The sequence below is a fragment of the Physella acuta genome, unplaced genomic scaffold, assembly GCF_028476545.2.
Source record: "Physella acuta isolate Inbredline_101_S28 unplaced genomic scaffold, ASM2847654v3 ptg001008l, whole genome shotgun sequence".
Lineage (NCBI taxonomy): Eukaryota > Metazoa > Mollusca > Gastropoda > Physidae > Physella > Physella acuta.
In genome coordinates, this window is record NW_026732525.1 from 91,879 (window position 1) to 118,412 (window position 26,534).

The following is a 26,534-nucleotide window of genomic DNA, read 5'->3' on the forward strand; positions in this document are numbered from 1 at the left end:
TCTCCCCTTTGTTGAAAAAAAAACCATCACCGGATGGCCTTTGACAGCTATAAATACGTGACGTTTGGTGAGATGTGTTAGGAGCATCAGCAACCTTTCAAACTATTTTGGCAGTTCTGAAATATTTATTACACATTACTTTACTAATAATAAAGTTAGGATCTTTTACTTGTCTCTCGCTCACACGTGATATAATATATTCATACACACGTGGTCAACTTTTTTTTTAACTGAGGCAAAACGTGTATATCGCTTGTTATAATGGGGTCAACTCACTTAAAATTGGCATGTTTTTTTTTAAAGTGTACCCCCCCCCACGCCTTTTTTAAATTCTTAACACCATATGCTGGTATGTTTGTGCTACTCTGGTTAATCCAGCCACTTAACGTTTCATTCACACAGTTCTCAATGAATGGAATTTGAAGGAGTTGTTTACAAGATGGTTGTTTTTTCTTTTACTTGAGCTGATACAGATACAGTCGTGTTTAGTAAGGGTGGTGCTTTACGGGGGTGTTGACCCGTGAGGGTGATAGGAGGGGGCGTGGGGTGTACGTCCCGGGGGGTGATTGGAGGGGGTGCTCACCGGGAGGGTGGTTGGATGGGGTGGTTCGCCCCGGGGGTGGTTGGTTGGGGTGGTTCGCCCCATAAGACGCTTATATATATATATAGATCAATTTGGGTAATGTGAACACTACCTTGAGATAAAATAGTATCGAAGTTTTTAAAGTTTTTTCTTCTCTTCTTTCCGTATCGTTAATAGTCAAAGACTAAATCTTTAGTAGTGATCGCGGTCCTGTTTTGTCCATCTGGTCCTATAATTTCTATTAAATATATGAGGTCTTCGGGTCCTTTTTAGTCTAACCGTATGGTCCACCTGTAATTTCTATGAAATATATGGGGTCTTTGGGTCCTATTTAGTCTACAGTAAGGTCCACCTTCGGGTCCTGTTTAGTCTAACAGTAAGGTCCACCTGTCCTTGTAGATGTCTATGAAAATAAAGAAATACATGAGGTCCTGTTTAGTCTACGTTCAGCCAGGTCAAATTGCGCCGTGCCAATAGCATCTGTTTACATCGGATATCAAAGGGGAGCCACTCGCCCTGCACAGCAGTTTAAAAATAGATTTCTAGTCCAGTGTCGCCTGGGGGTCGCTAAACCTTTTGTCAGAGAACACGATCTGGCTAGAGTCCCGTTAAAGACAAGAGTCTGTGCCCCCCCCCCCCCCGACCCCACGTAGAACTCAACAAGGGGCGGTATCCCTGATGTCGTCAGAAAACAAAACAAGCCATAAATTGTCCCTATGTATAAAACGCGGGTGCCATACCTTGGGTTAGGGAAGAAGAAATGGGTTTTTGAAGCGTAGGATTTATTTCAGACAACGCCAGGGTGGTGGGTAGCTGGCCCAGCAGACATTCCTTCCCAGACAAATTGGCATATTTACGGGTTGTCAGATTGTCTGGCGTATTTACGGGTTGCCAGATAAAGCGGTATGTGGTGTACCTGCCATATAAGAGCATGCCTACACCGTCCTACACGTTCTCATAATAATATTAATTTATAGTTATAAAAACATCAAAGGGAAAGTAAAGACGGTTGGGTATAGTGCTTACCCCACTATCCCTTCATATGTTGAGGTAGCTGGGACAGGTGAACTCTACTTCACCTACCCCACGAACCGTAGGTTGGGAATGGTACTTAACTTGTTTTTAAACAATACGGGTGGTCTGTATTTTAATTTTAGTTTAATTTTAGTTTAATTTTTCCATGATTCTCTTCTTGATAATGGTACCAGAACATGTCAAGACTCCAAATATATTGTCATTATTTTTTTTTATTTCTGATATTTCAGGGTGGCCCTGCAAGCGGAAGTCAGTATTACACGTCATACGGTGCCCCGCACTACGCCCCGTCCCCAGCTCAGTACCCCGTGCCCCCACATGTACATGTACCCCATATACAGTCCCCCACCCCACCAAACTGCACAAATCATGGCCCAGTTCAATCTCAAGGCGAATATGGTAAGTTCTTTTATCTTGTACCCACTGTTGTACCTTATAAACTGTACCACTAGTTGTACCACGCAAGCTGTAGACCTACTTTCTGTTGAATAGTATAAGCTGTACTAATGTGTGTATTGTAAACAGACTGTATCTTTATGTTGTGTATACTGTACCCAGTGTTGTACTGTTAACTGTACCCTTTGATGTGTCGGGTAAATTGTACCCCCGGGTGTACAGTTTGAACTGTTGTACCCTAATAACTGCCCACTGATAGTTAACAGAAACAAGAATACATGACAATGAATTGGTACTAGTACTATATCAAATAGGTGTCTTTACCCATCCTCCATTAAACCACGTTAACTATGCTGACTAGTGTATGTTGACTATACTCTCTTGTATATCTTGTCTACATTGATACATTCCTAGCGTATATTTTTTTATACTTGCGTTAAATGTTTACTTATCATTTATTGCTTAAAACCTGATAATTAAAAAAAAAAAATTCATCGTATATCATAGTTATACTTCTTCCTTATTTAGATCTGCTAGTGCTTGTAATAATAGTTTTAAATAGTACTTTTAATAATTTAAGTAGGTAGGGTGGAGTGAGAGTGGTAATAGGACATGAACTAATGGTTGTATGGGACATGACCCCGAACTGTTTGGTGACCCCTGGGCTGTGAGACACGGGTCCAAACATCACGTGACTACGTTCAAGTGAAGGGATTTAGAACACGAGTACATAATTAACATCGCTCTGTCAGGGGGAGGTGGTGGTGTACACAATTGGCTACTCGGTTAGAGGTCCAAAGAATGTGACTTGGTATACATTTTTTTTTCTTCTAAAAAAAAAAAAGTTGTTTATCGTTAAAAATTCTAACGATGAGGTTGATAGCCCCTGGTCTATGATATACGTCATTGGATGGGATTTGTAATGTTATGATGGGAAAGGGGGGAAGAATAGTCTGCTAAACCGTGGGACGTTTTATATGTACCGTCAGGGCTTTTTTTTTCATTATGCATCGTTATCGGTGAGTGAAGGAGCATAAATTATCAGGTCCGATAATCGAAGGAGAAACAGTTTTATTGAAACCCTAATGTCGCATCTGTTGTTTTATTATAGGCCTAGGAGAGTGTTACGGTTAAGCTGTTATAAAGCCACCAGGCTAGAGTCACGCATATGTAGATGAGTAGTTTCAAAACTGCGAGGCCTAGGTCATAGCGGAGGTGCACATTTCGTAATAGAAATGTCCACTTTCTAGAATGTTTCTACACCCCCCCCCCCCCCGTAAAGAAACGGTACTCCATTCTAATCTAGTAGATAGATCTACTAGTCTAGTGTCTCTACCTTGAACCGATGCAACATTTTATTACTGCAATCTAAAATTCTTTTTCTCGTCTACATCACTTGATATTTCGTTGATAAAATGATTATCAGCATTTCCTTGTGTTTACATTTTGTTCAGACTGACCTAGATCTATTTTATAATCGGTATCAGTACAAAGTATGGATCATTGACGCGTCCCCGGAAGGTGTGATCGACTGTGCTACGCGGTACACTGCCACGTAATGAACACATTCAGCCATTTTAGCAGCTGTTTTGGCTTTGTACTGCAAAACCTATCATAACATCCGGTTTTTGGGTTATATTTTGTGAATGAGATTAATCAATTTTTACGAATTCTAAATAAATATTCAACATTTGTTTTTGGCATTTCGTAAACAGTTTTTAAATAACTAGATCTAGATTTTGACTCCTAGATGTAGATTAGTTTTTAGTGAATATTTCCCGATTAAACCGTTCGCTGCAACAAATTTCGTCTGCTGAGCGGGAGCGTATGCCCACAGAGTGGGCCGCAGAGGCGCTTGCCTAACAACAGCACCGCTAACTTAACGATTACCGAACAGTTCACTTGACTGTTTCATTTTTAGGCTAGATCTAGATCTAATTCAAAAACTTTAATATAATTTTTTTGGAGTAACTATAGATTCTAGAGATTTTTTAATGATATCAGTCTACGTTTTAAAATAAGTTGAAAAATTTTGAACAAATTTAATTATTATTCTAGGACTTGAATATAACCTAGATTCTAGATCTAGATCTAATCTAGATTCTAGATAGACTTGACTACTTTAAACTTTAGTATTTTTACTCCATCAGTCCTAGTATTTAGTAATTTAGTCTTAATCATTAATCTATTTTTACTCAAATTTTGAAATATCTAGAATCTAGTTATCTACTAGCATAAAAGTTTCTTACTAGATCTAGATCTAGATCTAGCTAGATCTACAATCTAGTGCTAAGTGCCCTCTTAAAAAACATACAAATCAACTAATTTATCTAGATCTAGACAATTTTTTTAAAGGCTTTCTGAAATTTCTAGTAGATGGAAGGATTTTCTATTACTTACTGCTTTAAACTTTAAAAGAAAAAATTAGTTTTGTGCTACCAAAAGCTTGAGCAAGAGTTCATCCTCATACTGAACTAAAATATTTTAGGCACTTGCAGGTGCTTCAAATTATCAGTTAGTTAGCAAAACCACACATTGCAAACTTTCTGAACTTATAAATGGACTCTCAAGGTATAATTACACATTTAAGTTACACAATGTTAATACATTTATTTATATTTAGCTTTAAATGGGTAGCTGTTACATAATCTTTTGATATATACAAATCATTTATTACCATGTGCAGAATCATCCCATGCAGCTCATTTGATTAAAATTTGAAGCATGGGAAACTGTATACGTTTTCAATGTATATGTTAATTGAGCACCCCTGTTCCTGGCCCTATTCCAATTACTTACCATAACCTAAATAGGGAATACAAATAGAATAAACCCCTACAATACTGTATTGTCATGTTTTTTTTGTTTTTTTTACAAAATCTGAATATATTAAACAGTTATTAATTCAGCATTGTTAATTTTTTTAATATTTAAGCTCTAGCCTTAATCCTTTACAACTGATCCAATCACCATTACTTTTGTTAACCACAGGTGCCAGTCCTCCACTCAACTCTACAGATGACAGGACACTCAGGACACGCAACAGGGTACGCAAAAAACTACAACAGCGGCGTATCAACTCAAATGATGGTTTCTACCCCACACCTCAGCGATCGATGGGTGGAAGGCGGAACAGAGGGGGTATGGGAGGTATGCTAAAAATTAGCTTAAATTTCAACCAAAAGATTAAATTAGTTAAATAACTTAATAGGCCTATAATGTAACTAGTCAGTGTTGTTCTGATGTTATAAAATGACACTATTAAGGCCCTCTATTAATACATCCAACATTTTTACAACTAGATATGCAATTTTTCTTGCCAGTGAATGGTGAGATTGGAATGCATGGTGATACAGGGCCCATACATGGACATTGTATCACCCCAGAAAATGGGCCAATGGATGTTGAAGAGGAAAATACCTTGATAACGCAATGCTTATCCACCATGCCAGCACCTAAGGTTTGTTGCCAGCTGAACCCCTTTTGTTAATTATAAAATATTTGAGTTTGACATTTTGTTTATACTATCCAAATTGTGTAAATGTGATGTTTAAATATTTTACAGTAGTAAGCTCATTGTGTACATGTTTATGTAGGTTACAGATGTTGACGCCAGGAGTAGTCTCATCCAGTTGTCTCCCCCTGAGATGGACTCTACAGATTTGGAACTTGACCACTGTGATCTAAAATATGAATTGCTTCTCTCAGACAAAGGGAAGGATGCCAAATACAAAACTGTTTTCTGGTAACTTTGATTCTTCAATTCTCACTGAATTTGGGCTTATTATGAATTGCAAAAGCACAGTGCATGCCAAGGTTTTTTTAAAAATCCGTACAGAATTTTTTCTCAATGTATTTTTAAATACATTTTCAATCAAATTTTATTTTAGCTTAGATGTCATATTGTTCCAAAATAAAAAATATGTGACACATACAAGCAATGATAACAACTTCCAAAATTGCATTATTTGGGGAAATTGGTTAAGATAAATTAACAATGTGGTCACAGCAAAATACTAGATATTTTTTAGGCGTCAGTTAAAATGAAATTATTTTATCTCACAGAAATATTTTTGTCCCCTGCTTTTTGCATTTAATAATTTCTACTTTATAGTAGTGATAGTTTTCGCTCTATCTTGTACAGTATAAAATACACATAATTCTACAATGGAAAAAAAATATAAATATAAAAACATTTTATGAATTCCTGTCCCCAGTGGTGATGCAACAGAAATCACATTAAAAGATTTGAAACCTGCCACAGAATATCATCTCAAGTAAGTCTACTTTTGACTGGATAGGAAAGTTATGTTATTAGACATAGTTTTCTCATGTAGTTAGTCATTTCAAAGAGGTTTCAATAAAATTGCAGTTTGGAGATGATCTTAAATTGTCTTGTTGTTTCCAGAGTGTGTGCTGTGTTTGGAGATGATCTTAAAGGTGCTCTGACAGAACCCGTGAGCTTCCAGACCCTCACCTGTGAACCTGATGTCCCACAACCCCCAAAACTTATGACAAAAACTAAAACATTCATCACTTTAAAATGGAATGTAAGTGTCCCGCAACCCCCAAAACTTACGACAAAAACTAAAACATTCATCACTTTAAAATGGAATGTAAGTGTCTTGCAAACCCCCAAAACTTACAACAAAAACATTCATCACTTTAAAATGGAAATGTGATAATTGATTTTTTTCTTGGACTATCTGATTTAACGTTAATAATTAGGTAAGGGTTTTTAAAGAATAATAAAACATGATTGTTTGAAAGACCTGTTCCCATGACCAGGACAGCAATTTTATTTTATGACATAATCAATGAGGTATCAATATAATAAGGACATGGGAAAAAAGTTAACCTCTTTTTGACCCAATGACATGATGAAACAGCTGCAATGGCTAGATGCTGTAAACAGCACTAGGTAGATTAATAGTGTGATGGTTAAAGGATGCTTTAGTTCAAGTATTGATTGTCTTGTTTCTTCTTACAGGCCACATGTGAAAATGGATCTAAAATCACAGCATACCTGTTAGAATATGACCAAGGTCTTGGAGATGGAAGTTTCCGTGAAGTTTATTCAGGTCCTCTCCGACAGTTCAAGGTCACCCGCTTGAATGCTTCCACCAGATACATGTTCCGTCTTGCTGCAGTCAACTCTTTAGGAAAAAGGTAGGAAAGATATTTTGTGTCAGACAAGTTATTTACAACATGGCAGAGTACAGTCTGTTTAACCACCTTGATAAGTTATATCCCCAAGTGTGAGGCAGAAGGGTATTAGTACATCTATCATCTCTGATGGGTAGTTGAGTCTGGGAAGTAGAGGTGACTGAGCATAATGCTATTTACATAAAGCTTTAATATACTGACATCAAAGAAACTGATAAACTCTACATTCAGTCTTGTATTGTATATTTTTTTAAATACATATTATTTAATGTCATAAATGATAAAGCTACTGTGTTGCTGTGTTTCAGTCCATACAGTGAAGTAGTCAGCATCTACACCAGCGGGTCAGTTCCTTCCCAGCCTGACCCTCCCATGTTATCAGAACAGTTTGTCTTTGCTCTGACCATCTCGTGGATCAGACGACCTAACGACGATGAATTCTTGCTTCAAATGGAGGATGAAACAACGGTATTTGAATCAGTCCTTATCTAAAACCTTATCCTAATCCTTATCTTAATCCCAGTGATAAACTTTATCTGAACATTGTTTTGTTTTTTCATTACAGGGGCATGGTTTTATTCCTGTTTACAATGGACCAAATTTATCTTACACTATTCGTAACTTACGTCGAAACACTGAATACAGGTTTAGGGTGAGTGCTTGTAATTTAAATTTAGTTATTTCTTGTTGAGCTGTAAATTACACAGCAAGTTTTCAGATCTGTAGCACCTATTATATATTTTTTTTTTAAAATGCATGAAGAGATAACTTATTGTTTTTTGATGTATTTGTTTACAGTTATCAGCCAAAAATGAGGAGGGCCAAAGCAAATGGAGTGAAACTGTGTGTTACAAGACATTACCTGAGAGGCCACACCCACCCAGCAAGCCCCAGATCAAGGGGAAGGTCAACCCCTACTCTTTCAGGATTACATGGGGTAAATAGTCTATGTGTTGTGTTAGTCAGTTTGTTAAAGGCAAGTTTGTCAGGTTAATGGGGTAACTGCAGTCAGCATATATTATCTTGGTTTTATTAAACATGTCAGTATTGTTTAGATTACTGATTTCAACAGCTCATCAACATGAATGATTTTAACAATTGATAGATACTTTGTTCTGATGTATCAACATAATTGATCTTTGACCCGTTTAACTATTTTCTATTACATTAACCTCACTGTGGCTATTATTTTCATTTAATTATTTTCTGGACCATCAACAGATTTAACTGTTAAGCTTTTTTCGAAAACACTGATAATGATTTAACTTTGAACTATGTTTAATGATGTAACCTTTGAACTTTATTTTAAAAAGTGTAACCTTTGAACTATTTTCTAGACCCTCCATCAGATTCTGGTGGGACAGAGATTACCAAATACATTGTGGAGTTGGATGATGGCCAAGGTATATAAACAATGGAATGTTTGTCTTAAGATAACAACTATCATTTTCTATTAACTTTGAAACATCTAACTTTTCTTTGACATTTGAAAGCTTTAAAGAACAGGTTCTAAATTTTTTTTCACATTGAATATTTTGCCAACAGAGGGAGGTAAACATTGATGTTGTTTCTTAAATGTTGACTCATAGAAACAATTTGTCTATAAAGCTTTATTGTTTGTATCCCTTTTTATATGTAGTTGTATAGTTTGAATCCTTTGCTGTATGTATTTTAAACGGCTGAATCCCTTTTTGTATAGTTGTATAGTTCAATTTCCTAGCTGTATGTAGTTGTAATGTTTGAATTCCAAACTGTAAGGAGTTGTATTGTTTCATGTTAAAATCCCTTTCAAAATGCAGTGTGTTAAAAAAAAAATCCAGTATTAGTGTGATAAAATGCATTTATTAGTCTAAAATCTTTAATAGATTTTGTCAGTGTACGTAATCATTTTTTCAGAATTCTACTGCTATATCTCCTTTCTTGGTTCATTAAATGTTTTATTTTTCTACAATGGATGTATAATTTTTCCAGTTCATGAAATAGAAGTTATTGAAGAGTTATCTGTCCCATTAAATTTCCCTTGTACCCACACAGTGTGTGAATCTTTCAGTGCTGTTGCTGTTTTCTTGAAAATATTTCATCTTTCTGGTCTTGTTTTCTTCATTGTATCAGTGTGCTACTATACCTACAGTAAATTGATAATACAGTAGTAAACCAAATGTAACAAAATATCACATTGGCACACAAAGTGATAGTGTTAGACATCTTTCTGTGATCCTGGATCCTTTTAAGACATTGGAATTACACATCTATTGATATTGTGATCTGTTATTGTACGATATAATATATTATTATGTGTTTTCTTATCATACTTGGAATACCCAATTAAAATCTTCCTTTAAAAATGTACTGTTACTAATTAAAATAAATATGAAGAAATTACATTGAAAATCATTATTTTGGTGACAATCATTATTTTGGGCATGTCTAAAGTTGTGCTCCATAGTTGTTTAAATTATACATTTAATTTAATTAAACTCACTTTTTTAATATCGTAATTTTTCAAAATTTAAACTTAAATAAATTTAAGTATTGTATATGTGACCCATGGCTATGTATGCCATACAGTCTGTATGACCTACAGATGACATAAACTGATCTCTCTGTCTATGCAGGCTATGATACAGTGTATGAAGGATCAGAAAGGGAACATGTCTTTGATCATCTGACCCCAGGCCATACCTACCGTGTCCGTGTTGCCTGCTGTAGTATTGGAGGCAGGAGTGATGTAAGCATCTACAACATTCTGAACTTGATGTAGAGTGGAGGGATGGGTTGGTTGTTGAGAGACTGGTTTAATTCAACACCTGGCAGTTTTTATTGTTAAATCAGTTTGTGTATTAATGAGTTGGTTATCGGGAGACTGGTTTAATTCAACACTTAGCAGCTTATTGATAGTTAAAGAGTCAGTTAGTTTAACAAATGGGATGATTGTTTAGATACTGTGTAGCATAGTGTGAATGTTTCTCTCTGGTTTAGTTTTCAGACTGCTGTGTTGCAACTACCCTACCAGTGGCACCAAATCAATGCCAGGTTCCAAAACTACAAGGGAAACCTAAAGCCACGTCCCTACACCTGCGCTGGGGTGAGTCTCAGAGCTTGCTCGTGTTTTACACAAGATTTCTGTCGTTTTTGTTTTGTAGTGAAGTTCCAGACTTAAATTTTGGTTTAACTTTAGGATACCCTGATCATGACGGTGGAGCGCAAGTGACAACTTTTGCTGCCCAGATGATCTCCCCTGATAACACAACTAGAGAGGTCTACAAGGGACATGACAGGGATTGTATAGTGGCTGGTCTTTTGCCTGGTCGACCGTATTTGTTTCAAGTTCGTGCTTTCAACAGGGCTGGGGTAGGTGTTGAATCTATTTGCTATTTTACTGTATTGGAATAATAGTTGGCTATACAGGTGAATAGTTATAGATGGATGTTTAGTGTCCAGAAGATATTGACCAGTGTCCAGTAGATATTACAAGTGTCCAGTAGATATCAAATAATGATAAAACCGTGTTCTGTAATTAATTGACCAGTGTTCTGTAGTTAATTGACCAGTGTTCTGTAGTTAATTGACCAGTGTTCTGTAGTTGATTGTCCATTGTCCTGTAGTTTATTGACCAGTGTACTGTAGTTTATTGTCCATTGTTCTGTAGTTCATTGACCAGTGTCCTGTATTTAATTGACCAGTGTCCTGTAGTTAATTGACCAGTGTCCTATAGTTAATTGACCAGTGTCCTGTAGTTGATTGACCAGTGTCCAGTACATATTGACCAGTGTCCAGTAGATATCAACTAGTTTATAGAACCATGGCCTGTAGTGATTGACAAGTGTACTGTAGTTAATTGACCAGTGTCCTGTAGTTAATTGACCAGTGTCCTGTAGTTAATTGACCAGTGTCCTGTAGTTTATTGTCCAGTTTATTGTAGTTGATGTAATGTCTTTCTACCCTCAGGCTGGACCCTGGTCTGAACCCCTGGAGGTGATCAGCGGAGCAGGAGTTCCAGAGGCTCCGAGGCCACCTCAGGTTCTGTGTCGCTCTGCCCATAATGCTCTGGTCTCGTGGGAGGAGCCATTCAATAATGGCGCCAACATCAGCGAGTACCGCCTGGAGTGGCAACAAAAAACAGACACGGCAGACTTCACACAGGTAACTAGAGTTTACCTAGGCTGTTTTACTTTTGTTTTGTTTTATACAGTTTTTAGCATCACCAGATCTCCTGAAATATTATAGTCCTTATTAACACCAAATATACAGACTTATCATATACCAACTCTTGTGAATTGTTTCTTTTATAAGTAGATAAAGTTGTACATTTGGTAATTGTTGTAATTATGTTTTCCAGTTATATGTGGGACCAAACCAAAGTTTTGATGCTAAAGGACTTACACCTGCCACCTTGTACACATTTAGGGTGCAGGTAAGTTTTTTATCAAGTCCCATCTCTACCTTTACTTGGCTGAATGAAAGTCGTCTTCATGATATAGTACTTGAAAAAATTAAAATGTATGTGTTAGTATAAAGATAAATGGTCATCTGGGGAAAAATATTTCAAGGATACATTTAAATTTTTTTTATCATTAACAATTTTCTTTTATTATTCCAGGCCACGAACAGTGCTGGCCCCGGCCCCTTCTCCCCCTCCACCCCCTGCGTGACACCCCCCTCCAGCCCCTCACAGATTCTTTCCATCAAAGTCCAGGCCAACGCCACCAGCGCTCTCCTGACATGGAGGGAGCCCAACTGTAACGGCAGTGACATCACCTCCTACAACATAGACCTTGTGGACAAGCCCTTGATCTCAGTGGACTCTGTCACTGAGCACTTGCTGGAGGACTTGGCCCCGGAGACCACGTACAAGTAAGCAGAGGCCACTTCCTTTAGGCCAACTCTAGAGGTCTGACAGCAGCCACCCTTGCCTGGTACTCTGTGTTTGGTGCCAGACCTTCAAGAGGCCGTCCACTTTTTGTGGAATCGGTTTTCATTTATGTTCATTTCTTGTTTATAAAGAACATTTGTTAAAAATCCATAAACTTAAATGCATAGGTTATAAATTTTCCACAGTATATTATGTACTTTTTTAATCAAAAGTTATCCTTTTCAAGCCTGAATGTCCATGGCACAAATGAAGTTGAGTTCACTTGTTTGTTAACTTGGCATATGAAGCAATAGTATGGTCTGCATAGCTAGCAGCCTAAGGGTTACCAACCATGCACTCTACCATCCGACCACACCATCCCATATTAATGTTAATTATTTGCATAATATTATGCACTATTTTTAAAAGGCGTTTGGAATTCGGTGTTTTTTTTTTTGCACCTATTGTTTTTATCTGCATTTGAAAACACAAATTCATGATTAAATGCCTGATTTTATTACTTATTTTTATTTCATATTTTTATTACTTATTTTTATTACTTATTTTTTTTAGAATTCGGGTCCAAGCTGTGAATGGAATTGGGGTTGGTGCGTTTAGTGGCGTCATCAAGTTTTTAACCAAGGCACTACCACCTAGTCCACCTCGGTTAGAGTGTGTCATGTTGGCACCAACCTCAATCAAGCTCAAATGGGGGGAGGGGAGGAATCCTGATTTGCTCACATACACGCTGGAGATGGAGAAGGAAGACGGAATGTAAGTTTGTATGTCAAGTTTATATGTGCTAGGTCAAGTTTGTATGTGCATGTCTTCAGGTTTATGTGTGATAGATCTTTATATGTGTTTATATATTAGGTGTTCATGTTTTGTTGTTGAAGTTTATTTGTGCATTATAATGCTCTTTTCTGCGCAACTTTTTGACTATACAATTTTTTATAAGATATCTTTTTTATTGTGAATGTATTTTAATGTATGTTGTGTTGATGTATTTTAATGTATGTTGTGTTGATGAAGATTTCAGCCCGTGTACACTGGACCAGCACACACGCACAAGGTGACCAGGCTGTCTGAACTGACCAGTTATGAGTTCCGTATCTTTGCCAGCAACGAGGCAGGCTCTGGACCATACTCGGACACGTATTCCTTCACCACCACAAAGGCCCCACCCCCTCCTTTGAAAGGTAATAATTTTTTAGAATATTGTGCTCTTTAGTTAACAAAAAATTTGTCTTAACGTTCAGAATTTGTGTGATGTTACCTAACCAGATTTTCAAATATTTTTTCCTCCAGCCCCTAAAGTTGACTGTTTGACTCACACTGGCTGTGTGCTTGAATGGCAAGGTGTCAAGCCCATGGGGGGTGATGCAATGTCCTATGTTTTACAGCTCTACTGCATGGATGGACGCGATGCAGAGTACAAGCAAGTAAGTAGCACATTGTTGCTCAAGACTATGTCACATGTCTTGCTCAGTACTGTCACATGTCTTGCTCAGTACTTTGTCACATTCAATGTTTTTTTGGCTGTTGCAACAAGAAAGTAGTGTGTTCAGCTTTATGGCATGTCACCATCCAATGTTTCTTTAAAGTAGAGTTCATCTTTTGCTATGGGCTTAATATTTTAACCTAAACATATTACCATCACAGCTGGGTGGACTGGGAATTAAAGATGGGTTTTCAATACTGTGCACCCCCATAGAGAAATAAAAGAAATACAATGGTAGATAATATTTATTATGGATCTAGTATGAATTGACTTACCTTTATTTCTTGTTGTAGATCTATAAAGGACCCAACACACAGTACCAGCTTGAAGGTCTGGCACCAAACACAGAGTACCAGGCAAGGGTGGCTGCTGTCAGACTGTCCTCAGACACAGGGGACATCGTCGGGGCCTTCAGTCCCGCCGTTGTGTTCTCACCCCTGGCGCCTGAACCCCTGCGGTCAAACACCCACACCAGCACCGCCCGCGAGAGTGGACACGAGGAGAGGGCGCCCCTGTCAGACAGCCAGTGGGCTGCGCTGATCCTGCTCCTGTTTGTCGTGTTGGCTGTCATCACAGCTTTCCTGCTGCAGCAGTGGATCAGCTACAGCAACAGCGTAGAGGAGGTCCCGGCGTCGTCTACTTCATCGTCATCACACACAAGCTAAATCATCTTGGTGGGGTTAGGCAGTCAGTCAGAGTTTGATCATCAACTTGTTTTGGGAACGGTTTCATATTCTCATTGTAGATACTGTTTGGTTTACTGCTATCTTCATCTACTTATTGGTCTTGTCAGAGGTGGGGGAAGCCAAGTCCAAGGTTGAGTCTAGTGTACTGACATAGTTTTTACGGTGGCACTTCAAAGCAAAGATGCTGTGGATACATCGTCTATAGAGTGGGAAGAGTTACATACCTAAACCTAGACCCATCAAGGTGGAGATGAGGTTAACTGGGTTCACTGTTCTGAGAAAGATATTCAAGTTTTATGAACATGTGCTCATTTTAATTTCCTTCCAAGAAATTTCCCTCATGGTAATTATCACTGAGCAAGCTGGATTAAAATGGCTATTTTATTTGGTTAGTATATTTTTAAATGATTCATCTTTAAAGATTTTTAATTGTATATAGCATTTTATTTTTTTGGTGCAAATGTTTGTCAAGAGGTGGACCAGTTGTTTCAGTAGTTTTGTTGCTGTTGGATTTATAATGCATTTCTAATTTCTCTTATGAGTTTATCCTGATGGATTGTTCAAATCTTTGACAAGAATGATCTGCTGGTAAAGCATGCGCTTAAAATTTTTAAAAATTTGTTTTTTTTTCAAAAATCAGGAAAATCCTGATTTGCTGTTTTTTAACAAAAAAACTCAGCTAAAAGATATATTATTGGTATTTTACAGCATATATTTTACATTTTTTATTTCTGTACATTTGTCATACTCTTAAATTGCTTGACTAACAAAAAAGCTGTTCATTTAAAACTGAGTAAAATTTCTGTGGTCAAACTTAAAATTTTACTTTCAAATGTTAACAAAAAGTATTGGTGTAAAGGTTAAAAAGTATCCAGTCTGCATTTAATGAAATTTCGTGATAGAAAATAAGAAATCAAATAAAGTATTTTAATATTTTTATTGTATAAAATGCTTGTCTGATTCTAAGATGTTTATTGATAAACTGAATTGGGCTGTAGCAGATTAAAGTTTTAACATTTTATCGATAATTTAGTTTCTTAAATAACTTTTGATATTTTTAAAAAGAAACTTCTTATATGGGTATTTATTCCTCTTGACCATTTGAGATGGTAGAAATGTTTTTTTTTTTGCTTGACTGAAGTCAAACTTGATTCATTCATCCTATTCATGTGTTACATTTGGTTGTTAGTACAACACCCTGTGATAGTCTAACTGGGATCAGTTGAAGGTATTTTTAGCACAATCTTATACATTTGTTTGTTTATGCTCTATACACACCTCTGTCTACACTTTGTGGGGTTTTAAGGTTGGTTTTTTTTTTCCATAAACTTTTTTTGTTCAAAATTAAAAGTGGTTGGTATTTAATGGATGGGAGGTAATCATGGGCTTATGAAAAGGAGGGAACCAAGAGCTGTGTGATAACCTCATGAGATTTGTACAGTGTGTCTTGTTGATGTCCGTCCAAGTTTTGTTGTCAACTACAGAACATGTCTCCTTATGGTACACATGTCCCCTACACTACTGAATTGTGTTCCCTTATTTAATCTTCCCTTACAATTTACTTTTGAACAAGTCACCGTAAAGTTTACTTGCAACTTATTCTAACATACCATTGCAACAAATCAAAATTTCACAAACCTGCCATATTTAAACTGAAAAGACGTTGACGGAACCCTTCTCCCAGCCATGTGTAACAGCTCTTTGTGTCTGCGTTCAATGGGACTGTTGATACAGAGGCCACATATTTTCTCTGTCTATGCAGCTAGGGGGCTTAACCCAGGACGAGGTAGAGCTTACATTTTCGTAAATGTTTATTGAATCTCTGCCTGTTTGACCATGTCAGTTGTCATGTGTCAGTTGTCATGTCATGATAGCAGCCTGCGTCATGCATTGCTTGTTGTTGCCACTCTCAAAGAAATGGAATTTATTATATATTTTTTTTTGTCTAGCTGGCAAATGGGATTTGTGCTTTTTTTCTCTCTTATGTATTATATGACTATTGTCTTGTGCTGATGTGTACGCAAAAAAAAATATGGTGTACAGTAATTAGATTTGTGTACATGCCTGTTTACCTAACTATAATATACATATATATAAATATATATAATATATAAATACAAAAGTAAATATATTAAAATAATTGTATTGTTTCTTCAAACTTGCAAAATGTCAAGATGTTGTCTGACCAGCTTGTTCAACAAGTGTAAATAATGCAGAACTGTATTCTGCTTCTATATTTATTTTCTTCTGTTAAATCATCAATCAACTCATCGGTAAAGCTATTCACATGAGAAGCGTTATATATTATATTTGCATGTTTTAGTTCTCTGTTCCAGGGATGGTTAATTATCAGCATTTGTTTGTGTGTTATTGAAACAAAAATCTTGCTCTCTGCCCATTTGTTTTGTGCAGGTGAAACTTCTAGGGCTTTAGTGTTAGTTAATGGACCAGGTGTTAGTGTTTATGTAACTATAGGGTAAAAATTGTTTTCACCACACACAAAAAAAAAATATTCTCGTTTATGTGGACGATTGGTTAATTTTTGTGTTTTAAGTCTTGAAAATTATTATGAATTCAGACTTGTGCAATTTTTTTTCCTTAAGTTACTCTGTATTTACAATGTGATTAAAGATACACTCTGGCGATTTTGTCTTGGGTTTTTCCATTTTTAGTTATCAAATCTATTAACAAACCAGTTTAAATTTTTCTTTTATATTTATCAATAAAATTCTCTGAATTGAAGTTAAGTTTAATTTCTCTGACAAAATTTGATTCTAATATAATTAAAAAATGAAGTTGTTTGCAAAATTGTTTAGGTCTAAGGTCTAAAAGGGAAAAAATTATGTTTAGTCGTTACATCTTTATTCAACTAAGACAATCTATGATTTGTTGCATTAATGAAATAAGTATTACACAACAGATTTGTGAGCAAGCCTGCATATATCAATCTGGCAGTGTTTATATATATTAACTTACTATAAGCCTGGCTAAGTACTTTTTAAGGTATGCCAAATTTTTATCATGTTTTATGAGGATATGAATTTCAGTGCTATAGCATATTGATTATCGCATGGCCTGTTGGTTTTATTTTTCTTGTAGACTAAAATTAAATATTTTATGTAAATCACTTTGTTAACCTTTCAAAATTGAAAAAAAAAACACTAATGAATTTTTCTGCCGAATTTTTAATGTAAATAATATTCACCTGGGAGGAAATATGAAAAGTGAGAGTTAGAGGACAAGCCTTGGTTCGTATTTTAGAAATATTAAATTATTTTCATTCATGCCTTTTGTACAAAACTTTTATTAGTAGTTTTACCGTAATTTTTTTGTTTCTAATATTTTGGTCAGACTGTGTTCCTAGCTAGTCATATTGTCTATAGTTTTATCCCAGTTCTATTTACTAGTTCTTTATTTACTACCTGTAATTTTCTTGTTTTCAATTTTATAACAATTTTGTGTAATTTTATTTTACTAATTGTTTAAAACAAAAACAATGTTCAGCCGAACATGAAGGTAATAGTAAAAATTACCATCTGCTTAGAGCAGTGTAAGGGAAATAACTTATTGAATTTCTTCAAAAGTACTAAAAGAACTCTGAAGTACTAGATCTATTAGCAATTTTTAATTTTATTTTCCCCCATATTTATAGTAATTGGGAGAAGGGGAGTTTTAATCAAATGTTTTATTCTCATGTTTTTTTTTTCCTCTATAAAGTTTTGTTTCCCTCTTGCAATGTCCAGACAACTTCCTGTTATGTTATTGTTGTTATTATATCTAGTGTTGTAACTAAGGTCATTTTATTTGAGCTTAATATTATAATGTGGACATGTATTAAATGCAAGTGATTAAAATTTATTCTTATTATTATTCAACCTGTTTTTTTAGACTGCTAGTTTTTGAAGAACATGGTGGTTCATAGGTTCTGCTAATGCACCAAGTGGGGGGGGGGGGGGGGGGGGAAGAAACAATAAGGCTTGAGAGCATTGTCTGTCCTCTATAAAAAATTTAGCTCTCACATTAACTCAAATTTTTGGTGTTTCACTGAATTGCTACCACAACACTGTAGAAAGCAAACAAAAAAAATGTCAAAGAATAACTTTAATGAATAACTGCTGTAAGTAGCCTGAGGAAGTTATAGAACTGGCCTGTGGGTAAAATTATATAAATTATTTCTTGTTGATTGGGTTAAAAAATACAGAGATGTGTACAAACAGTGGAAGCACAGATTACCTAGACTACAACTGGCCTTAAAACAGAGTATAAAAAAGCAAAACTTAAATAAACCAGCAGTTCATTTAAAAAAAAAAAAAAAAAGCTAGTAAGAATCCTTTCACCACAATTTTCATGCTTAAGTACAATTTTTTTTAAACTTGAGACTCAGCACAATAAACAAATTGGACACGTAATTGTAATCAGTTTACACATAAATAACCTGCAAGAAGTAGATGACATTAATTTTTAGAATTTTAAAATAATTGTGTTTGTCAAAACTAGAAATGAAATCTGATTAAGATTTTAAAAAACAAACATTTGTAAAACAGGACTAGAAATTTTTTTAGTTAAAAAAATAAATGCATTTTGAAAAGAAAATGATATAAACTTAACTGCTAATTTTCTATATGCAGTCAGGAAAATGAAAGTTCTGGCACAGAATTGTTAAATACATAAAAGTAAGTTAAAGGGTTAGCTACGTGGATATAGAGGAAATGTTAGTTTAAAAAGAACACAATTATATATAATATTATTTACAAATACAATGTAAAAACAAATTGTCACTACTTACAAAAACTTTAGAAGATACATATTTGCTACATTTACAGATTAAAATAATGTAACTGTATAAAGTTGAAATTTAACAAGAAAATGCATTTGTTAAGAGGCATTGACAAACGTTTTTTGTGTGGATTCATTGCTTTGAAACTGTGCACTTATTGGCTGCATGCTGTGACACTAATATTGAGCAATCACAAATTTATTGATGAATAACTGCAACAAGTAAATGACAAAATTTTCTCTAAATGGCTGCCCTCGTCTGCTGCAACCCAAAAAAAAAATAAAAATAAACGAATGATCTGATCCCCTAGGTATAACGGTATTAAACGGTATTAACTTAAACCAACTGATTCCAAACATCAGAAGAATTCTGCCACAGGTTTACATTAAGCCAGTACAAAAAGTTGACGCCCTACTCTACAGGTAGTCAGTTTTATACATCAGATGTGGAACCAGTCCAAGGCAGGGACAAAAAATGGGCATAATGATATTCACAAGTTTACTGCTTCAAATAAGTTTATAAAAAAATAAATATAAGTAGTATTAGGTCTTATTGACAGCATGTATTATTACGGCAAGTAAAAACAAAAATTTAAATTTAAATCAGGCACTGAAGCAGATAGTTAAAGCTTGAAATGCAGATTTAACAAAAGGCACTACAAACATCTGATAAGATATTCACCATTCTGTGGGGCATAAGGATGAAGAAGTGTAAATTTATGATTCAACAATACAGTAGGGAGGCAAGTCGTAAGCTAATGTATTTATACACAGGTTTTCCTAAAGTAAACTGGAGTAAATCAATAAAACAACAATAATAACTTAAGGAAACTACATGACTGTTTTAACGTAACACTGAGGGACTACAGATTATGGGCTTGTTTTATCAGATACAGAGGATAAATATCAAATGGCTTTACCCAAAAGTATGACTGGATAAATACAAATGTATATAAATAAAAATATGTCCAGAATACACTTCACTTTTAAATTTATAATTACAATTGTTAAGTATTTATGTAAAAATGTTATATTTCATAAAAACTGTAGAAAATAAAAAGTCGACAATAATAAAAATTAAAATGTTCACAAGTTGACAATACTGAAAGGTGATACAAATAACAACCATGTGATCAAAATAAAACAAATTATATATACAATAAACTTGAAGGATGATTATTATGGCATAAATTGTTGTTTCTGATAATTCACGTAGAAATTTAATTAAATTACATACATAAAACATGTCGACAGATTAAAATATTCTATAAAAAACGTCATGCACCAACTAGAGAAGATCACAGAGAAACACAAAGCTGAAACAGGTGAAGCTCCACATTTAGCCTGTCAGACGCTTGGCTTCATCTTTCACATCCCCACTGTCATGTTCAAAATACATAAAATCCTGAAATTTAAAATAATATACATAAAATCCTGAGATTTAAAGAGCAAAATTCATAAAATCCTGAAATTTAAAGCAAACTACATAAAATCTTGAAATTTAAAACATTTTTTTTTTAATTTAGATAAATAAATTTATATACATATATATTTAAAAAATAAAATCATTTAGAACATACAATTTCTGAATTATTGTTTCTACGTTAAATACTGATTTTGAAAAGTTTCTATAGTAACAAAGGATACATTTTTAAATATTTTTAAATAAATAAATTTAAAAAACTGCACTTTTTATCCTGGTGTGAAGGGGTGTCTGATTAGGAAACCATGTTGTACAAGTGTCAAGTTTACTTACAATTAAGAAGACGGCCCCTAGCACTGTTGCCTTGGTTTTCACATCAAGATCCAGAGGGAAGGTGACACCAAAATTGTCAGCATCTGTAAACACCTCCTTGGCAAGTCCTGACCATTGTTTGGTGATCTGACCCATATGGGTCTGTTCATCAGGGGAGGTTACCTAAGTTGTCAAAGAATGTTTTTTATTAGAAAAATAAAACAGTTGTCTAACTTAATTGCCCTCAAACATAGTAATACACAATGAGGATTTTCAATTTTTGTATCACTCAATTAGTGAATGTCTACCTCAAACTCGATGTCTCCACAAATGTTACAGCGGCAACATGGGCCTTTAATTTTCAGAACTGTTTGGTCCTCTGCGTTGTTGATCTTGTACTTGGGATGGCAAAGGCTCCAAGCTTGCCGAACAAATCCAATAACTGACCCTTTGGGAGCCTCGACTGTCAATTTCTGATGGGAGTACAAGAGACATTTTTTTATATTTTTTTGGCTTTTGTTTGATGGGAATACAAGAGACATTTTCAGCTTTTGTTTGCTAATGGAAATACAAGAGAAATTTTCAGCTTTTGTTTGATGGGAAAGAGACATTTTCAGCTTTTGTTTGATGGGAATACAAGAGACATTTTCAGCTTTTGTTTGATGGGAATACAAAAAAATGTTTTAGCTTTTGTTTGATGGGAATACAAGAGAAATTTTCAGCTTTTGTTTGATGGGAATACAAGAGAAATTTTCAGCTTTTGTTTGATGGGAATACAAGAGAAATTTTCAGCTTTTGTTTGATGGGAATACAAGAGACATTTTCAGCTTTTGTTTGATGGGAATACAAGAGAAATTTTCAGCTTTTGTTTGATGGGAATACAAGAGGAATTTTCAGCTTTTGTTTGATGGGAATACAAGAGAAATTTTCAGCTTTTGTTTGATGGGAATACAAGAGAAATTTTCAGCTTTTGTTTGATGGGAATACAAAAAAATGTTTCAGCTTTTGTTTGATGGGAATACAAGAGAAATTTTCAGCTTTTGTTTCATGGGAATACAAGAGAAATTTTCAGCTTTTGTTTGATGGGAATACAAGAGAAATTTTCAGCTTTTGTTTGATGGGAATACAAAAAAATGTTTCAGCTTTTGTTTGTTAATGGGAATACAAGAGCATTAAGCAAATTTTCTCTTCAGCTTTTGTTTTTGTTGTGATGAGTTAAAATCAGTGCGTAGCTAATCACGGCTATAAAAAGTGTCATCAACTTGGTCAAGAATAAGGCAGAGGTAGTACAGTGGATTAGATTATGAAATTATTATGTCTGGTCATGTAATCTCTCAAGTGACTGAAGCATTAGGTGGGGTCAGAGACTTGACCGGGTGCATATCTAGAATTTTTAAATTGGTTGAAAAAACTTTTAGATGGTAAACAGCCATAATACAGTATCAACTAGATAAACAAAGTGTTTCAACATTATCGCACTCTGCTCTTACCACTATAGCACCTAACATTATAGCATTTAAATGACTAGTCATAACCCTGTAGTACCTAAATGTCCAGCCCCAACAATATAGCACCTAGATGGCCAACCTGCCCCTTAAAACTATAGCACTTATATGACAATGCTGCCCATAACACTATAGCACCTAAATGACCATACTACCACCAACACTATAGCACCACAAAATTAGATCTCACCTGCAAGCAACATGGACACCAGCAGGTGCTACATCTGAGAGGCCGAGACAGGTGCATGATTTCCTTCTTGTGATTATCCATAATCTTCATATCAAATGGACGCGAAGACCCGCAACAGTTGCGAGTGCAGCAGCAAGTGTCTGAAGTAAAAACCAAAATAGACATGCTCAAATTCCAGACGTGTTTTTAAAATGTGTATTGTACTGTACTGGTATTAATAGTTATAATACATGTTTAAAAAATGACCAAAAAAAATATACCCTCAACAGCAATGTACACTCTCTGGTTCATTGAATTCTTAATCTCATATTTGTTATTCGTCTCAAATCCAGTAAATGCTGAACAAGAAAAAAAAATATGGATTTTAGATTTGGATAATTTTATATGTGAGTGTAAGGTACATAATTTGTGAATATCACTCATTAGATTAGTTAGCTTTAGTTTAATTTTTCACCTTCTAAAGCTTCAATTTTTTGCTTGACCAACAGCTGGTCAACTTGAGTCAAGTAGTCCAGTCCAGGCGGACAGTTTGATGGTGATGCTTGTGGGGCTGGTTGCCAACCAGCTGGTGTTGGGGGTGCTGTTGGGGATAGAAAGTATAATATCTAATGAATGGTAGTGTTGGGGTTCTGTTAGGGATGTAAAGTATAATTATTTCTTCTACTGAATAATAGAGTTGGGCTGCTGTTAGGGATATAAAGTATAATTTTCTAAAGTAGTGCTGGGGGGAACTATTAGGGATTGAAAGTATAATTATCTAATGAATGGTAGTGTTGGGGTGCTTTTAGGGATAGAAAATACAATAATTTTATATTGAATAATAGTGTTGGAGTGCAGATAAGGAACATAACATCAAATGAAATAGATCAAAATAGAATTAGAAACTAATCAGGTTCCAACAATGTGTTGTAATTCAGATTTAAAAGAAAAATCACATTTTTGTGCATTTGAAAAGTTATGTTAGAAGCTAAATTTTAGCAGTTATTTTGTGTTGTTCTTTCTTTAATATTTTTTTTTTATAATCATAATAAAAACACTCAATGTTGATTGTGCTGAGGAAATGTTTTAGAAGAAATTGGTTTTAAAAAAAAAATTGTTAATTTTGAGGGAGGTGGGGGTTTAGGCTGAGGTATGATGTCATTTTAACCCTTTGAACCCTGGCCTCCCTGGCCTAATTTCTCCCATTTCCTGAGCTCCTGGGCCCAAACCAATTTTCACTTATCTGCTTCTAACTTTGCCTATAACTTTTGAACCGTTTGAGATAATCAAGCCAAATTTGGTAGCCTATCAAGGCTCAGTATCATTCTGCGAGATTCGAAATTAGTTTTTTTTACAAATCCAAGATAGCGAATTGACATCATCTTCAAAAGTTTAATAAAAAATTATTTGTACAACAAAAGTTTGCACTAATAAAATATTTATATACCAATGATTACTTAACATAATGACAAAGCTAGAATAACTTAGCTATTTACTGTTATTATAATGATAATTATAACCGAATAATAAAATAATATAAAATAACCGTTTTTTTTTTTATTTACAATGTATTTTACGAAATGCAAACACTTTCACTTTCAACTTTCCCCAAAATATATTTTTAGAATCATAACACCTCACTAAAAAGACGTGCGCCGTTTTATTCAGTCCGACGATAACTATATTTAATAAGATGGTATACCAGCCCCTAGGACTTTGATGCTAGATCATCGGGCCAGAAAACAGGCTTTTCTGACATATATGCCTAATTTTGAAGCTGGTTTTCCGGCTTGTCGGGCTCAAAGGGTTAAGGGTGGGGGTTCCGGCTATTAGTGAGAATGGGACGTAAAAATCATTTTAAAATTGTGACAGCTGTTTATAGTTGAACCCTAGAAAGTAGATGAAACTGTTTTCCACACTAGTTAAAAAATAAAATGTAAAAATTAGTTACCTCCTGGCATAGGTTGAGCAGCAATCGGGTCATTGCTGGGTTGTGAATATCCAGGGTTAGGATGACCTCCAGACATGGGTTGCATGGCTATTACATCTCCTCCAGCAGGCGGATACCCTGCGGCTTGATAGCCCCCACCCTGTGGATTAACCCCGCCGGGTGGGTACCCCCCACCCTGTGGGTATCCCCCTGTGGTAGGATAACCCCCTCCAGCCGGTGGATAACCTCCTGATGGATAACCAGGTGGATATCCCCCTTCAGCTGGTGGGTAGCCGCCAGGTTGGGGTGGATAACCTGGATGTGGTGGATAACCAGCTTGAGGTGCTGATGGATAAGGTGGTGAGCCAGGGTAAACTTCAGGTGGTGGTGGCTTATCAGACATCTTCACTGGGTTTTTTTTTAAACTATTTTTTCTTTGACAATCCTGAAACCAAGATAATTTATTTCTCTTCAAAATGAACAAGTATGTAGTATGTTGGATTGCTGAACAAATAAAACAATTAGGCCTATTGCCAACTATTCATAATTGTCATAATTGTTGAGTACAGACTTGACTAGGCTAGACTAAGTAAAGTAAGTAGATCTAGAATCTAGTAAATAATAAAATAACTAGATCTAGATCTAGTCTAGATCTAGAATTCTTATGTTTTGGTAGTTCTCTAATAATAAACTAATATTTTAATAATAACCCAACTGCACTCGCTAAATATTGACTAAGACCTCTAAGACCTAAGAGTAGCACTCATTGAGACTGAGTTATGAGTAGAATATTAATTATATTATAGATCTAGATCTAGAATCTATAATCCAGATCTAGATTCTATTGTATTGAGTAGTGAGTAGGCCTAATTCATAAAATTAATGAGTCTCATCACTCATCGCATCGACTCATTGACCATTGTGACTGTCATTAATCATTTTTAATGTGTTTTTTTTTAGATTTTTTTAGAGACTATTCATTTCTGTATTCCTCTCAGCTGGAAATTTATATAGAAATCTAATACATTCTGGATCTATAATAATAATATCAGGTAAAATCACGATATAGATATCATAATAAATTAATATTAATAATGAATCAGACTAACCTGTAGAGTTCAATAGTAATATCTTTCGGCTGACTCATAAGCTGAGCAAAAATAATATAAAAATTCTGGCTTGCAGGGGCTACGAGCCTGACCTACAATGTTAAATATACACTTCGAGTATCGATACTTTTCGTAAAAATAATCGATACTGGTAGCCTACAAAGATTTGATAAATATATAAGTGCCAACCAAACCTGTTCTAGTCTTTAGCCTTTAAGTAGGCCCCACTTGGAGCAGGAATAGCTATAATATAACCCCATCCCATGTAATAGTTATAACATATTTGATGCATTAAATATTATCATTTTGTTTAGTAGGGCCTAATAATAACAGCTTTTATCAATGGCTTTCGCAAACAAACAAAGTTTAGTTCAGCGAATGAGTCATAAAAATTATTTTTGTATGCGTTACAAGACTGATTTAAATATTTTAACTTATTTTATTTATTTTTTTCAACGGAGCTGTGTTTTTTAATAAGGGGTCAACCATAGACAGTGTTTCTTCCAGACTTTTTTCTCCGGGGGGGGGGGGGGGGGGGGGGGGGGGGGGCACTTGAAATTTTCGGGGGGGGGGGGGGGGGGCGGTGTAAACTTTCTTCGGGGGCGGACACTGTTAAAATTTTTTCGGGCGAAGCCCCCCCCCCCCGAAGAGATGCCTGGAAGAAACTCTGACCATAGATGGTGTCACGCTTTTGTTTGACGACTTTTACCTCCCCCCCCCCCCCCTCACACGTCGTCACAAAAAGCCAGACCCCCCACCCCCTTAATAATGGACGTCACACCTCACCTACAATCCCCCCCCCCTCAAAATTGCAGTTGGATGTTTTTTTTAAACATCGATATTTTTCTAAAATCTTGTCAGAACTCTGTCAAAATGGAGTATTTTAATCAATTCCTATTACAATTTATTAAAAAATAGTTGGTTGGTCTAAAACGAGAAATAATGCCTAAAATTCGTTTTCTAACATTGCTTTTTTATAATGCTAAAGTGTGACGTCGCACTATCTGAACCCCCCCCCCCCCCCCCCTCATCACACATCATCACAAAAATTACGGACCCCCCCCTGTCTGAAAGAACCCCGATAATACACC

The 26,534-nt window shown here is 35.4% G+C and overlaps 2 protein-coding genes across 8 annotated transcripts in view; one reads left to right on the forward strand and one right to left on the reverse strand.

Annotated features, from left to right (window-relative positions):
• LOC131954521 (fibronectin type-III domain-containing protein 3A) overlaps positions 1–18,094 on the forward strand; it is a 103,906-nt gene extending 85,812 nt beyond the window's left edge. For 6 of the 7 annotated variants that reach the window (XM_059318255.1, XM_059318254.1, XM_059318256.1 and 3 more), the window contains 21 exons: positions 1,849–2,017; positions 5,006–5,164; positions 5,317–5,474; positions 5,611–5,759; positions 6,232–6,291; positions 6,423–6,564; positions 7,005–7,183; positions 7,489–7,648; positions 7,746–7,832; positions 7,979–8,117; positions 8,518–8,583; positions 9,796–9,908; positions 10,160–10,265; positions 10,359–10,531; positions 11,129–11,323; positions 11,520–11,594; positions 11,781–12,034; positions 12,606–12,806; positions 13,065–13,231; positions 13,341–13,474; positions 13,827–18,094. In XM_059318255.1, the coding sequence (XP_059174238.1) occupies positions 1,849–2,017; positions 5,006–5,164; positions 5,317–5,474; positions 5,611–5,759; positions 6,232–6,291; positions 6,423–6,564; positions 7,005–7,183; positions 7,489–7,648; positions 7,746–7,832; positions 7,979–8,117; positions 8,518–8,583; positions 9,796–9,908; positions 10,160–10,265; positions 10,359–10,531; positions 11,129–11,323; positions 11,520–11,594; positions 11,781–12,034; positions 12,606–12,806; positions 13,065–13,231; positions 13,341–13,474; positions 13,827–14,198 (3,258 nt within the window). In that variant the 3' untranslated portion in view covers positions 14,199–18,094. The remainder of the gene's footprint in view (positions 1–1,848; positions 2,018–5,005; positions 5,165–5,316; positions 5,475–5,610; positions 5,760–6,231; positions 6,292–6,422; positions 6,565–7,004; positions 7,184–7,488; positions 7,649–7,745; positions 7,833–7,978; positions 8,118–8,517; positions 8,584–9,795; positions 9,909–10,159; positions 10,266–10,358; positions 10,532–11,128; positions 11,324–11,519; positions 11,595–11,780; positions 12,035–12,605; positions 12,807–13,064; positions 13,232–13,340; positions 13,475–13,826) is intronic. The other variant, XM_059318253.1, reaches the window with a different exon arrangement.
• A 246-nt stretch (positions 18,095–18,340) lies between these two features.
• LOC131954522 (phospholipid scramblase 2-like) lies at positions 18,341–25,580 on the reverse strand. The gene is made up of 8 exons (XM_059318259.1): positions 25,444–25,580; positions 24,356–24,779; positions 22,880–23,005; positions 22,686–22,763; positions 22,426–22,565; positions 21,039–21,203; positions 20,752–20,913; positions 18,341–20,400 (listed from the first exon to the last, which is right to left on the reverse strand). Exons 2-8 carry the CDS (start codon positions 24,735–24,737, stop codon positions 20,335–20,337), a joined length of 1,119 nt encoding a protein of 372 aa, XP_059174242.1. The 5' UTR covers positions 24,738–24,779; positions 25,444–25,580; the 3' UTR covers positions 18,341–20,334.
• Between the last annotated feature and the right edge of the window lie 954 nt (positions 25,581–26,534).

Coding starts and splice junctions, on each gene's coding strand:
- LOC131954522 (XM_059318259.1), bottom strand. CDS start 24,737: ATGTCTGATAAGCCACCACCACCTGAAGTTTACCCTGGCTCACCACCT. Junction 20,914..21,038: donor GTGGAGACATCGAGTTTGAG/GTAGACATTCAC, acceptor TTGACAACTTAG/GTAACCTCCCCTGATGAACA. Junction 20,401..20,751: donor TAGGGGCCGTCTTCTTAATT/GTAAGTAAACTT, acceptor TTTAAATTTCAG/GATTTTATGTATTTTGAACA.